Source organism: Camelus bactrianus, chromosome 6, assembly GCF_048773025.1.
Source record: "Camelus bactrianus isolate YW-2024 breed Bactrian camel chromosome 6, ASM4877302v1, whole genome shotgun sequence".
Taxonomy (NCBI): domain Eukaryota; kingdom Metazoa; phylum Chordata; class Mammalia; order Artiodactyla; family Camelidae; genus Camelus; species Camelus bactrianus.
In genome coordinates this window covers 22,770,359-22,784,209 of record NC_133544.1, presented here as the reverse complement: position 1 = coordinate 22,784,209, position 13,851 = coordinate 22,770,359, and the positions used below count along the sequence as shown (strand labels likewise).

Sequence of the window (13,851 nt, the reverse complement as noted above, 5' to 3'; positions counted from 1 at the left end):
ACATACTATAAGAATACCTGTGCTTTGTACATTGTTTTGCTTTTTGCCCTGCAAGAATACATTTTACCCCCAGGAGGGATATCATTCTGGCAGAAAATGCACACTCTAGCCTGCAGGACCCAGCCTCAGTCCCTTTAATCCAGTAGTCAGTAATATCCAACAACCTGTCTACATGGCAAAATCAGGCCTTTGCTAAAACAAGAAGGAAAAGGGTCAGGATTCTGGATGTTAACCATTGGGACTGGCATCAGGCTCGTCATCAGGACAAACTGAGAAGGCCATTTCCTGAGGAGGGAAGCAAGGTGCTAGGAGTTAGGTCCAGGTTTCTCCACCCAGGCACTGTTGACATTTTGGGCTGGAGAAGTCTTTGGTGGGGGCTGGCCTGCACAGTGTAGAATGTTTAGCATCCCTGGCTTCTACTCACTAGATGCCAGAAGCACCCCTAACCCTTCATTATGCCAGCCAAAACATCTCCAGATATTGCCAAATATATCCTGCCCACTGTTGAGAACCACTGGTCTAGCCCAAGAAAGATCCAGGTCTGTTTCAGTGAACCACCACCCAGTGTCTTTCTAACCCAGCTCCTCAAGGGGTTGGAAATCATTGGCAGGACTTCCTATGGGGGCTGGGTTGCTCTTCTAGGGTCAAAAGTGCCAGGGTTGGGTGTCATATCCAAAGGTGCCGACCGTACAGTCCCTGAACCATTATAGCCATCTGAAGGGCCTCAGAATGAATCACTCTGGACCCCAGAGCAACTACTGAGGAAAATCAATTCCTTCAAGCCAGTACAGTTCAGTCTCAAACGCGGGGACTCCAGCCAGAGCTACAACAAACCAAGGGCATCCTACACATTAAACTCTTAAGAAATGCACTCCTTTAATAAACCAAGAAATGGAAAGAAAAAAATCCATAACCATTATAGGCATGTGTATTTATACGCTGTCTCCTATGCTTAACACCTAGCAGGCTGGCTCCACTAACCTCAGCATGCAGGGCAGCCTTCTCCGCCCAGGCCTTGGGCCCTCTACTCGGCTAGCAGAACTGTTCCCCGCAGTTTCTGGACTATTTTGATCCCTCTCTCCATCCTGACTCTATATCAATTGAATAAGAAAGGTTCCTCGTGTCCCTTTTCTTCTTTGACTCTACCTCTCAGATAATGAAAGAAGAAATTTGACTATTTATTTAGACTTAGTCTTCAAATTCTACCCAGACATAAAATGATATTTTGACTGACAGGCACATATTCAAAACAGCTATGTCATCAGGCCAGAGTGACAGCTACAAGCAGAGAGTCAGAGAAGAAGTGACCCAAAGATTGCTTATTGTCAACTCATCACCTCCCAATGTGCAGAAACGACAAAATTGGAATTTTGAAACTTAATCTGGTGAAATAAGTCAACTGTATTTGCTGAGTACAGCTTACATAATCACTTCCAGGAAGGACCAGTTGACAGTGGTTCACCGGGGGGGAAATAACAACTGCTACACCTCTCTGCCTCCCTGCAGGGAGGCGTGCACCAGGCTTGAGATCAGGGATTCCTAAAGATCGTTCTTGCAGAACACTGGTTTTCCATAAGCCACAGCAAAGGTCTCCCCCTAAACATCAAAACTGCAGCAGGATTTCTCCAGTTCACGGGCAAATTTTAGGCTAGTGGGTAGAGTTTTCTCAATTTAAAGATCCCTCCTCTCAGTTGTTCTTAAACCTTTGATGTTAGCTATCAGTTACTAATGACAGAGAGTACGGTGAGTCTTAAATACCCAAAAAAAGAACCAACCATGCCCCTTAAACACTTTGTTTCTGTCTGAAAACATGAGCAGGCTGATGGTCAGGATTTTATGCTGCACATAAACAACACACTCAAATTAGCTATTCATCCTAACTGATCCTAATTTCAATGTGATGGAATGAACAATCAGTGTCTCATGATTTTCAGACAAGAGCTCTATTATTTGCAGGAGCTCTGCTATTAGAACAGATCTGAGAATCAGTTAGAGGCAGAGGAGTGTAGTGGTAGCCTGGATCCACCTCTTACATTCAGCTGTGTGACCCTGGGCAAGCTCCTTAACCTCTGTGCCTCAGCTCCTTTACCTGTCACCTGGGAACAGTAATCTCTGTAGGACTGTAATAAGTATTTTAAAAGTTAATATATGTACAGTGCTTGGAGTAGTGCCTGGCACATAAGAGCTGCACAAGCGTTCCTCATCATTGTTACCATAATCACTATCATCGCCGTCATCACTCAATGCCTTTGAAGACCAAGTAAACCAGTAAGTGAAAAGACTTTCAAAGTCCTCCACAAGAGGGCAGTGGGTCTATACCGTAGTTACTGATTTGTGATCCACATTTATGGAGGCCCAAGAGCTCATAGAGAAGCCACCAAATGGGAAGGGGCCACAGTACCCAGATCATCAGCATGTGGGACTCCAGCAAGATCTCGGGAAAACTGGGCTGCAGCACGTCCAGGCTGATGTTTGGCACTAGAAAAAGAAATGACAGAGGAGTGAAGCTTTCTCACACACCCTCTCGTCACAGTCTGTGGTATCCACACTGCTGCCAGGGTCTGAGTGTAGCCTTCCTGACAAGCAAACAGGCAGGTGAGAGTGCTGAGGAGATGGGAGGATCCTCAACCCTCCTTCAGCCTGTATGAACCACTCAGCAGGGATTCCGAGGGAGGCAGTGGCAGCAGATGAGACAGCCTGCCCCGGTGCTCCCACAGCCCTCGGCACCATCATCCTTCAAGCCGATGCTGCCTCAAACGCTGCTCTCCCCACCAGGCAGGTCTGTGAGGACAGGGACCAAGCCTATCTCATTTAAAGCACTCCCCGGGCCCCACATGATTCCTGGCACAGTCAATAAGGAGTTGTTTAATTAGTTACTTAATTAGCTGGTTGGTTAAATTGAGTGGTAAAAAGAATGAAGTGGGAAGCATGGAAAGGAGAAATCGAGCAGAAGCTTGAAGGAGGTAGTTCAGGAGGACAGATGATAAATGCAAAAACTCACTGAGGTGAACATGACACTAAAGAGGAAATGTCAGTCCGGAGCCTGGGAGTGTAACCCCGGGGATCTGATCAAGAGCTGCAGCCATCAGTTTCTGTAAAAGCATTGGCTGGATGTGGGTGGGGAGGAGCGCAACACAGGGGCATAAAGGGAAAGCACCAGCCTGCTCTAAGCCTTGAGGGAGGGGGCAGGTAAAGCCCAGAGTGGATAGAAAAGCCCAGAAGGAGGAAAGGAGGATGGACCTGCATTACAGGCAGCGAGGAGAAGTCAAATCCAGCGAGAGGCGAGGAATGACAAGAGACAACCAGCTTTGGCCTTGAGTGAGGTCACTGCACTTTAGGGAGAGGAGTTTAAGGAAGATGGGACGTTTAAGTGGATGGGAAGAAAAAGGAGCTACTTATCTAGACAACTTCTATGGCGAGATGAGGTTTAAGAAAGGAAGGAAATTGCAATAATAAGATAAAATGGCAGGGGAGTCTATAAAGGTTTATTTTCCTAAGATAAGAGTTACTTATAAATGTTTCCCTTCAGAGCCAGCCCAGGACATGACCTCACTCACATTTGGGATTGATGTGGTCCTCTACATTCCAGATGGAGTTGAGAGTTCCCTTTAGGTATGGAGAGCAGGTGACTTCAAACTGCTCCCAGCCCCTGCGAAAAGGGGTCACAGATGTCTCTCAGAAGACCTGAAGGCCACCAGAGAGCAGCTCCGTCAACTGCTCTTAGATCCATGGCATCCCTCTCTCTCCAACCCAGGGGCCATGCTTTTTTCAGCCTCACACTTTCATAGTCCATGACTATCCTAGGTACAGCCTAGCACACAACATTCCCATTTAAAAATAGACACAACTCCAGAGAGTTGTATCACAAGCCAGATATGCAAATGTTTTTCTGATCACAACACATAAACCACCAAAGGAACTCTGGACCTCTGGGCTCCATAAAACTCCTGATGCCTTTTCTCCCTCCACCCACCACTAAAAAAAAGGCAAGCACGAGGTGAACACTGACCATTGGGAAATGGAAGTTTCTGGCTTACTCCTATAGTGTGAAAGGAAAAGCATAAGCCTCTACTGGAAAATCAAAAGCCAGAGACTCACCACTTGGGCAGGATCTTTCCCGAGGAGCCCAGAACACAACCTGTGGCCAGATGGATGAGTCGAATTCGACTTCTCAGCACTTTGATTCGGTTTTCAAATTTTCTGTTTACAACCTCAATTCGCCAGAAGTCATTTGAGTCCCCTGTCCCATTCTGCCACATAAATCAAGAAAAAAAATACAAATAAAGTAAAATGACTCTAGAGAAGGCATATCAGAAAAGGGAGATGGCCACACTTTCAGATGCCATCATGTTACAAAGGTCAAAGACCAAACTGGCCTAAATGACTGAGGTGGGAAAGGGAACAAGAGGGCCATAGAAGTATCCCAAGTGGCTGCCATTGCCAGCACTCACTATTACTATCAAGAAAAGTAGTGTAACCCCTGGAAACTGAAGTTCAGTTCTTTACTTCATAGGCCTAGAGTTTAAGTTCTAAATAGGTGTTTTCACCCTTAAACCAAACTCAAGGCATCATCGTGAGCCAACGGAAATAGATTTGGGCTATTTGCATCCATTACCTTGGCCATATGGACACTCACTTTTCTAAGTCAGAAAGGTCTGGCCTAGATATCGTACTTTGGAAATTAAGACAGTTGTGTATAATTCCCCTTGGGAGATGCCCACCAGGAAAAGATGAAGTTCAAAGTCTTGGCTCTCGTATAATGTGGGATGAGCAAATAGAAAGAGGGTTAGGAATTCCAATTTAAGGAACCCAGAATCTTTACTAACATACCAAAGCCCTGGGAAGGAAATGTAACAGAGAGTCATAAACCCAGTTTTCCACTAGTTGTTTTTATTTTCAAATGACTCCCCAAGCCATAAGGGCTTACAGAGCTTCCTCTGTTAAGTGCATCACCCCAAGCCAGTAAAAATCTAAAAGCAATGTGGATAACATCCCTCTGCAGAACAGGGAAGTAATCCTTAAAATTGAAGCAATGAGAATTAGGGCTCTGGCGAAGGATAAACTTGTATATTTATCTGGGGTCATGTTGTGGCCCTGTGACTTCTAAGTACAATATGATTTTAAAAGAGACCCAAATAGTATTCATATTTGACATTTATTAAGTGTCAGAACATAAAAATGGCATGGTTATTATGGGAGGCAAGAGATGGAAACAAATAGACTTCATAGGCTGCCTTTCCCACAGCGAGCCTGCCCAAAAAGTTCCAAAATGTTAAGAGACCTGTGCAACCTCCAATCCTTTAGGAACATTCCAGAATTCTGGAGAGGACGTGTTCTACCACATGGCCCTGAGCCAGGCCCCATAATTTTTTACATCCTGCTCATACTCGAGTGGTTCACTTACTATGCCATAGCCAGTGACCTGATAGTGCTTCCGGGTCAGGGGGGCCTCATGATAGTGACTGTGCAAGTTCCGAGAAGTCCTAGAAATTAAGAGAGAAGGGCTATTATCCTAAAGAAAAGAGATATGCAATGTTTGTTCTTTTACCAAGGATATTCACAGTCATCTTTTAGGATAAGACAAATCAGAATCCAAACTATTCAGTCCAACATATCAGGAGCTTCTTGCCTATTCACTCACAAGAAATATCCAGAGAACTGGAGAAGTGCCCAAACCAGGAGGGACAGACTGGGGCTTCATTTCTTGTTCATCCCATGACAGCTCGGGGGCAGGGGATGGCCGAACGCACGCATTGGTGGCTTTGAGGCAAGCTAGCCTGACTTAGGATGCGGGTTTAGGGAGAAGAAAATTAAAGCTTGTCATCTACATGTGCCTGAGATAGGTAATCTGCCTCCTTCCCACTTACTCTTTCTACTCCCACTACCAGTTTTATAAAGTGGGGATCTGTGGGGGAAGTGGAAGGCTTAATTTAGATTTTATTTACTTTGTGTTGTTTGTAATAACCCTTACTTTTATCCATAATAAGTAATCAATGTTCATTATAAAAATAGAGGAAATTTGTAAAAATAAAACTTAACTAATAAATATTACATTTTGATTTATTAATAAAATAAACTTTATTTGATAACAATAAAATAAAATTTAAGTATCCATAATCCTACTGACTAGAATAAAACCACTGCTCATAGCTTTCCTATATGTATATATAAAATCCCTGATTTAAAAAAAAATCCATATCTGACAATTCATATGAAATTTTCATAGTGCTACTTCTGTTGTCTATTGTTCTGTTCATTCTTGAACACGGTGCTCTATTTCCTTGTGTGCTTAGTTATTTTTTACTGTGTACTATTCACTGTCACTGAAAAACTATTTATAGGAATGGATAGCAATGTCTTTCTCAAAAGAAGATTAACATTTGCTTTTAGCCAGGCACCTAGGAGACATTACCAGTCTAGCTAGGGTCATGTTCATTTAAATTCGTGGCTTGAAGATGCTGAGACCATCCAGGTGAAATGAATTTGGGTTGCAAATCCATGTGAAGATCAACTAGTAAATATACAACTTCTCAAGGAACCAGATTCAGTGTCCCCCTCACCCCACCCTCCCAAACATACTCTGGATATAAGTAGATAGGGCAAATTTAACTTTACCCTAAGTCTTTGGGGTTACAAATTTAGGGAAAGATCATATTATCTACCACTTTAGGTGAGCCTAGCGCTTTGATTTTAAACCTCCTTCTCTCAAGAGGCAGTTGAAGACCAAAGATCAAAACTCAAGATTGTGGGATCAAGGGCAAAAGTGGTTGCAGTGCCCCACTTATTTCTCTCGATTCCGTCTTTCACTGAGATTTTGACCCAGTACCTCCTCACTATCTTATCAGCTCTTTGATGCTTCTAAGGTGTTTTTACATTATTCCAGCACTTTTAGTTATTTTTCAGTGAGAACATTAGTTAAATGAACTACTTTGCCATATTCAGAAACAGACTCCTACATCTCTTTGAAGGTAGCCATTTAAGAAGCTTTGGGCATATGCAGAATAGATAAACAAGATCATACTGTATAGCACAGGGAAATATATACAAGATCTTGTGGTAGCTCACAGAGAAAAAAAAATGTGACCATGAATACATGTACGTTCATGCATAACTGAAAAATTGTGCTGTACACTGAAATTTGACACAACATTGTAAAATGACTATAACTGAGTAAAAAAATATTAAAAAAAAAAAAGCTCCCTACCTTTGGTGTCCATACCACTCATTTATCCCAAACAGCAAATTTACTTACTCTTTGTGTTCTAGTCGAATGATGTCTCCATGTCTCACAAACTCCACGGGGAGTGAAGGGTCTAGGGGATCTGCCAAGAAGAAACAAGCAGTGATGTCTGAAATCATTCACCCATTAGGCTGGTATTAACCGAGGGCCTACTGGTAAAGAGACAGAGTATGACATGTATGTGCTAGAGGTACTGACAGAGTGCTGTGGGACCAAAGCCCCTAACTGTCTCAGAGGATTAGGGAAGGGTGTTCCAGAGATAACCTTTGGAGAGACTCTTAAAGGAGAGGGGAAAGTTCGTCAGGTGAACAGGCTGGGGAAAGGCACAGAGGTATGAAACAGCAAAACTCATGATGAATGGCAAATGAATGTGCATGGTTAGGGTGAGAGGGCAGAAAGGAGAGTAGGAACAGGTGAGGGTGTGAACAAGAGGGGCCAGGCTAGGAAGTGCCGCCTTCATCTGACAAGTACTGAAGCCCCCACTGGAGGACTTTTAAGCTGGGAAGCTAAATAATAAGATTTCCTTTTAGTAGTAAAAATACATCCTTCCAAATATTAATTTCATGCAAATGACCATTTGCCCAGCTCTCCTCAAAATCAAATGTTAAACCCTGAAAAATTTTCCACTCATTATCTTGTCTCTGGCAATAGACTTGACAAATGTGAGGCAAAGAAAATGATGAAATGATGAAAGAAAGGACTACCTCTGTATCAGTGAGAAATCAAGACCAATCAGGATCTAGGAAAGTGATGACAATGGAAAATCAGTTGGCAGTAATCACACCAACACAGAAGGATCCTTGCAAATTTCTGTCCCAAGCAGTAGACACTGACACTCATGGTCAGGAAAGACAAATTTTGTCAGCACAAATCACTGGCTCTCAAGAGAATTAGAGAACTACAGAAATGCCCATTCCTACACTGCCTTCTAAGGTCTCCTAAAAAGAGTAATCAGCAAGATGACAAATCAAATAAGTCAATGGGAGAGAGGTTTTACTTCAGATGGATCTGTAGGGGAGGGTCACTGATGGCCACCAAGAACACGAAGCCCTTAGTCTACAGTTCCCACCTCCCTAATTTCTTATACTGATCTGCCTTTACATGAATCCTTAGCTGCTGGGTGAAATGCAGCCACCTTAACATGGAAGCCACAACAAAATAACAGAACAGGGATGTTCATGCTTTGTTCCATGCCCACATGACTTTCAGAGCAAAGCTGGTCTTCCTTCATAACCCCTCATGGCAATGGACCACTTGTGTTTGGCCTATTGGATCAAAACACAATCAATACCAGTATTATAGGAATACAGAAATAGACCCTGCCCAATGGTGTCATAATTTATATTACTGAGGAGCAGGAGGCAGACAGTGGTCATGAAGACCATATTTCTAGCCTAAAAACCACGGCAATAAGAGGAGGTGGAGAAAGTGAACAGAGAAGGTAAATTTAGATGAGCCATCGCCCACTTCCTCACAAAGGCCAGGAGCAGCTGAACCGAGACAGGCTGAGCCAGGTGGTGTTGGCCGAGGAGCTACAGAGAACACCTGCAGCACAGGACAATCAGCAGGGGCCAGAAGGTGAGTGGGAAATGCCCTCTGTCCTCTTCTTGACTGCAACAGAAGGCACAGCCTGCAGCTAGGGTGCTATCTAACCAAAAAGCAGAAGAGTATAGCCCTTGTCATAAAGCCCTGGGAGCCAGGTAAGTGTGCTTCAGAGCAGCTCTGCCCAGGCCAGTCAGAGGCAAAGGCTCAGGCATTGAGGGAGGCCCCAGTCTAGACAAGCCCAGTCACAGGGCTGGCAGGCCCACAGATCTCCAACTGACTGGCCCAGTCCAGGGACGACCAGTGGGCAGCAGCACTCTGTCATATCAAGACAACCTGAGCTGCACCATATGCTGGGGTCTGCAAGGCTCGGTGTGCTCTAAATCAGACATGAGATCAGCCGCTGTGTGCTCCTGGCTCATGCCCAGCTAACCTCTTCTGGATTAAGTCTGAGCCTCGGCCTGCTCTCTGGCTTCAAAATGACAGCTCTAAGAGTGAGATCTTATCTGTATTGCTCACGGCTTATCCCTATTACAACAACAGACCTTGGAACACAACAGGTGCTCAATATATATAACTGTTGAAAAGATATTTGAGATCAGTAAAGATGTCAAAGAATGCTCAGGAAAGCCCATCCCAGGACTATTCTTTTGGAGGTAAGAGAAATGTTAAGGAGGGATCAGAGTAAATAATAATACAAGAAGCATCAGTTCTCTACCAAATTACCTGAGTTTGTACTATGTTTCTTGATAATCCACAGGTTGTTGTAGTCCTTGTGCAAATAGGTGGTGACCTGGGTTGGAGCAGGGGAGGGAGGAGGAGATGGGAGGGAGAAGATCATCACTATCAGCACAGTCAGCCACAGGACAATCAACAGCAAACCAATATTGCTTAAGCCTCTTTCAGAATCCCCAGACAGCAACCCGAGGGGCCATGTTTCCTGATGGGGCTCAGAAGTAGCATTGGGTGAGTGAGATTTTCTCCTTCCTTCTGCAGTTAGAGGCCTTCCCCCACAATAGCCTCATTGATTTGTCTCTTTGTATCTCTCTGCATCTTGTCTTTCAAGTTCCAGCCTCCTAGAAGGAGGAACCATGATACCTTGTGTAACCCAATCTATAGCACACACAGAGGATTTAGTGCATTTTCAAGTCATTAAGACTTGAAACTTTCTAAATGAAGCCTCAAACTTTCTAAATGAAAAATTCATACTATTGTATTTTCTAAAATATGACCAAATGAAACTAAAAAGCTCTATTAATATCTTATCCTCGAAGTCTGAAGTTTTAGAAGTTTTAGCCATAGCCATTTTGTAATTACTGATTTTCTTTAAATTGTGTGTGTGTGCACACACATGTAATCTTGCAATTAATCTAACAGCAAAAATCTTGGAAACAGTATAAATGTCAGAATAAACAAATAACTAGAGGAACAGTTAACATGATGGTATGTCCACAGGAAAGACTATTACATAGCCACAGAAAATGTTTCAGTGCATTTTTTATCAGCACTGGAAAAGGCTTATAAAACGCTGATATTGAAAATGGCTACCGTTTATCACCAGGCACTGCTCTAAGCACCCAGCAAGTCTTATCTCTGTGTTGCAGGTACTATGGTTATCCCCACCTCATTTACAAGGAAACTGAGGTTAAGTAATTTGCTCACGGTCATACAGCTTGTCAGCTGGAGAGACAGGATTCAAATTAAGGCAGCTAATTCCAATTCTCCCAGGACAGAGGCTATAGATATACAATTATGCTAATTATGTAAACAAACACATAAACACCCAGAAACAACGGAAATAAAGGCATCTCTCTTGCAATGTGAGTTTTAATAACTCCAACTGGACAGAACATGACATTTATTTGCAAAGAAATTTGGAATTAGCATGTAGAAAAAATATTATGCGTGTCTTATGGCTGCTTTGTTTCAGTGTTTGCTTTCTTAGGAAAAAAATTAGGGATAATGGTATTAAGAACATATAAGAAGTTAAAAGTTGTGGTAGCCATGGAGAAATTAAGTCCACACTCCTAAATAAAAGCTATACCTATCTAGTTTGTCTGCCTTGAATTTGCTCAAGGATGTTAGGGTTTTGCGGTGCTGGGGTATGCGCTCTGTGTTGTTGGGGTTTTTTTTCCCCTAAAAATCATTATTATAACAATTCCTATTAGAAAAATCACTTAGTTCTTGTGTGTATAGTCCATGGCCTCTTTTTTCCATTGAAATATTTCTTTCTACAATGGAATTTTCAATATGAGGCCTCCTAGGAACATGGGTACCCTGTTACAATCAAATGTTGTACATCAAACTACGAGGATAAACACTGGTCCTCAGATTATGTGTAACTTTTGTTTTCTTTTTTATACTTTTCTATATTTTCCAATTTTACTTTATAAATGTTACACTTTAAAAACATTTAAAAATCGAGACCTAAAGTTATTGACAAGACATTAAACTACAGGGGAAGGAGGGCTACTAGAGGTTATTGAGTCCAATCCCTCCAATTTACAGATGAAGACACAGGCTGAGAAAGGCTCAGGGATTCAGTCAATGACAAAGCCAGACTCTTCTGTCCCTTGGCCTCTCGCGCTCTCTCTATATCACTGTCACCATTTCATTCCTCCACCCATGGGCTTCAAATGTGTAGTAGGGCCTTTCAGAACGTGGCCCCTGTCTCCCTCTGCACAGTATAGATGTTCCTAGTCACCACATCTGTAACTTTATCTCCAGCGTAACACCGGCAGCAAGGTGTCACCATGGAAGAGCCAGCTGTGGTTTTCTGCCCTGGCTGTACATTAGGCTCTTCTGGAGAGCTGTTAATACCAAAACAAAAATGCCCAATGCATGGGCCCCATCCTAGATCAATCAAGTCAGAATCTCTGGGGTGGACCCCAGGCATCAGAAATTTTTAGAAGTCTCCAGTGAATTCTAAAGTTCAGCTGGGCCTAAGAACCACTGGGCTAAAGAGAAGTGGAGAGTCAAGAACGAGAAACTGATACTAAAACCCAATACTCTGGGACAACTTTCTAGTAAATAAGGAAATAATAACAATTAAATATTTTGAGAAGAAAAGCTTTCCACAAAGTAAAGATTTTGGTCATTTTGCGAAAAGAGAGATTTCTCTTCAAGGCTTCTCAGAATAGCAGCCTGCCCTGAAGTCTCCACCTCCTCACCTGAAGTCTCCACCTCCTCACCTCTCCTCTCCTCAGGTCACTGCAGCTGAGACTCCTGCCCTCGGAAGCCATCCTTGTCAGAGTTATGAGGCCTCCCATGTTGCCCTTCAAAGGTCTCCTTTCCGTCCTCACCTTTTCTGAGGTCTCTCAGCCCTGAACTGCTCACATCTTTCCATGGAGACTCTCTGCCCTGCACTCTCCTCCTGTTCTCCTCCATCCTCCCTGTCTGCTCAGCCTCTTCTCCCAGTGCCACTCTGAGCACCCTGAACTCTGCTTTAAATGCTGCTGCTCCCCCAGGCTCCTACACTGGCATTCTCCCTCTGCACACCCTTTCAGAGCAATGTCACCCATCCCACTGTGTCACTAACAACCGTATGCTACACACTCACAGCTCATTCCTGAAACAAGCCCCAGACCCAAAATGCACAAAGAAAACTCATCTCCAAAGCATGCTTCCTCCTCTATTTCTCATCATGGTGAAACAGCACTGTCACATGCCCACCGTGACCTCCAGACTACAGACCTGGACATTGTTCATCCCTGACATCTATCAGTTACCGGGCCCTGACATTCAGCCTGTGCAGAGTTTCCTGACTGAATTCCCACCTCTCTCCCCATGGTCTCTGCCTCTGTTCACCATCCTTTGTCATGATTATTGCCTCCAGTCTGCTCTTCCTTCCAATCCACCACACTCCTGCTAGAGCTGTTTTTCTAAACTAGAAATCTAATCACATCTTGTCCTCTCTTAATAATTTTCAATGCCTCTGCAATATCTACAGAACAAAATTAAATCTACAGTAACATGTAAGTTCTCTCCACAGCCTGGCCTTGTCAACCTCTCCGGACCCTCCTCCCTCTCAGGCACCGTCCACAACAGCCACACCTCACACTCCTTAACCTGGAAGCAGATGTGGCGCTCACTCATTCAGATGATACGGCTAACCCTCCAGTGTGCACTCCACATGTGTGACCTCACCTAATCCTCACAACAACCCTATGATGGAGAGAAGCACTATTTATTTTCCCCAGTTCAAAGACAAGCCCACTGAAGCACAGAAAGATTAAGGAATTTGTTCAAAGCCACACTCCAGTGAAACCAGGATTCAAACCCAGATAAACTAGTCTGGTTGCCAGGTCTGTGTTTATAATCACTGCACTCTACTCATCACCCACGTCATACCGAGCAGTGTGCTAGGGATTTGAGCTTTCCAGGAGCCAGCAATCAAGCAGCAAAGAGACAAGAGGAAGGAAGCACTCACAATTCAATGTGAAGAGGGTTACCACATGGGCTTGTAAAGGGTGCCAACAAAGCCTCCCATACAGGATGCACCCAACTCAGGACCAGGTAGAGGTGGGTCACAGTGGTCAAAGGGGAAATCCTCAGCTGAAGCCTAAAGAGGCTGGAGTTAGCCAGAGGAAAGCGGAGAAGGGTGCAGGAGGAGGAAGGATGTTTCAAGCAGAGGAAACGGTCTGGGCAAGGGATGGGAAGCCAGAAAGAGAACAGCGGGTTCAGTCACGGCCGACAGTTTGGCGCGGCTACCACACAAGTGCACGGAGGACTCACTGACCTGCTGCTGGCGGGCGCCGATGCCCTCGGGGTAGAGGTCCCTGTGCGAGTGCAGATAGCCGATGGCCATCCGCAGGTTCCTCACAGTGATCACGGAGCCATAGGCCAGGTCTGGGAGGAGGAAGAGAGCGGAGGGTGTGAGCTGGCACATTGCAAGAGGCTGGCCCTCACTGCAGGGGTCTCTGAAGCCACAGGAATCACCAACCCTCTGCCAGACTCTACTGGGCCCAGGACTGCCTGAGGCAAGATGCATGGTCGCCCTCTCCCTCCAGTGGAGTCAACTCAAGAGGGAGTTCACAACCCGCTCTCACTTGTGTCCTCCCCTCCCCTCC

At 44.3% G+C, this 13,851-nt stretch overlaps 1 protein-coding gene across 3 annotated transcripts in view; it reads right to left on the bottom strand.

Annotated features, from left to right (window-relative positions):
- The window catches only part of POMT2 (protein O-mannosyltransferase 2), a 41,404-nt gene that overhangs the window by 6,108 nt on the left and 21,445 nt on the right, over positions 1-13,851 (bottom strand). For all 3 annotated transcript variants that reach the window (XR_012507433.1, XM_074365192.1, XM_074365193.1), the window contains 7 exons: positions 13,521-13,630; positions 9,509-9,575; positions 7,253-7,322; positions 5,405-5,483; positions 4,099-4,250; positions 3,558-3,649; positions 2,402-2,478 (listed from right to left, as the gene is read on the bottom strand). Coding sequence is in view for 2 of the 3 variants with exons in the window: in XM_074365192.1 (XP_074221293.1) it covers positions 2,402-2,478; positions 3,558-3,649; positions 4,099-4,250; positions 5,405-5,483; positions 7,253-7,322; positions 9,509-9,575; positions 13,521-13,630 (647 nt within the window). In the remaining variant the exon portion in view is untranslated. The remainder of the gene's footprint in view (positions 1-2,401; positions 2,479-3,557; positions 3,650-4,098; positions 4,251-5,404; positions 5,484-7,252; positions 7,323-9,508; positions 9,576-13,520; positions 13,631-13,851) is intronic.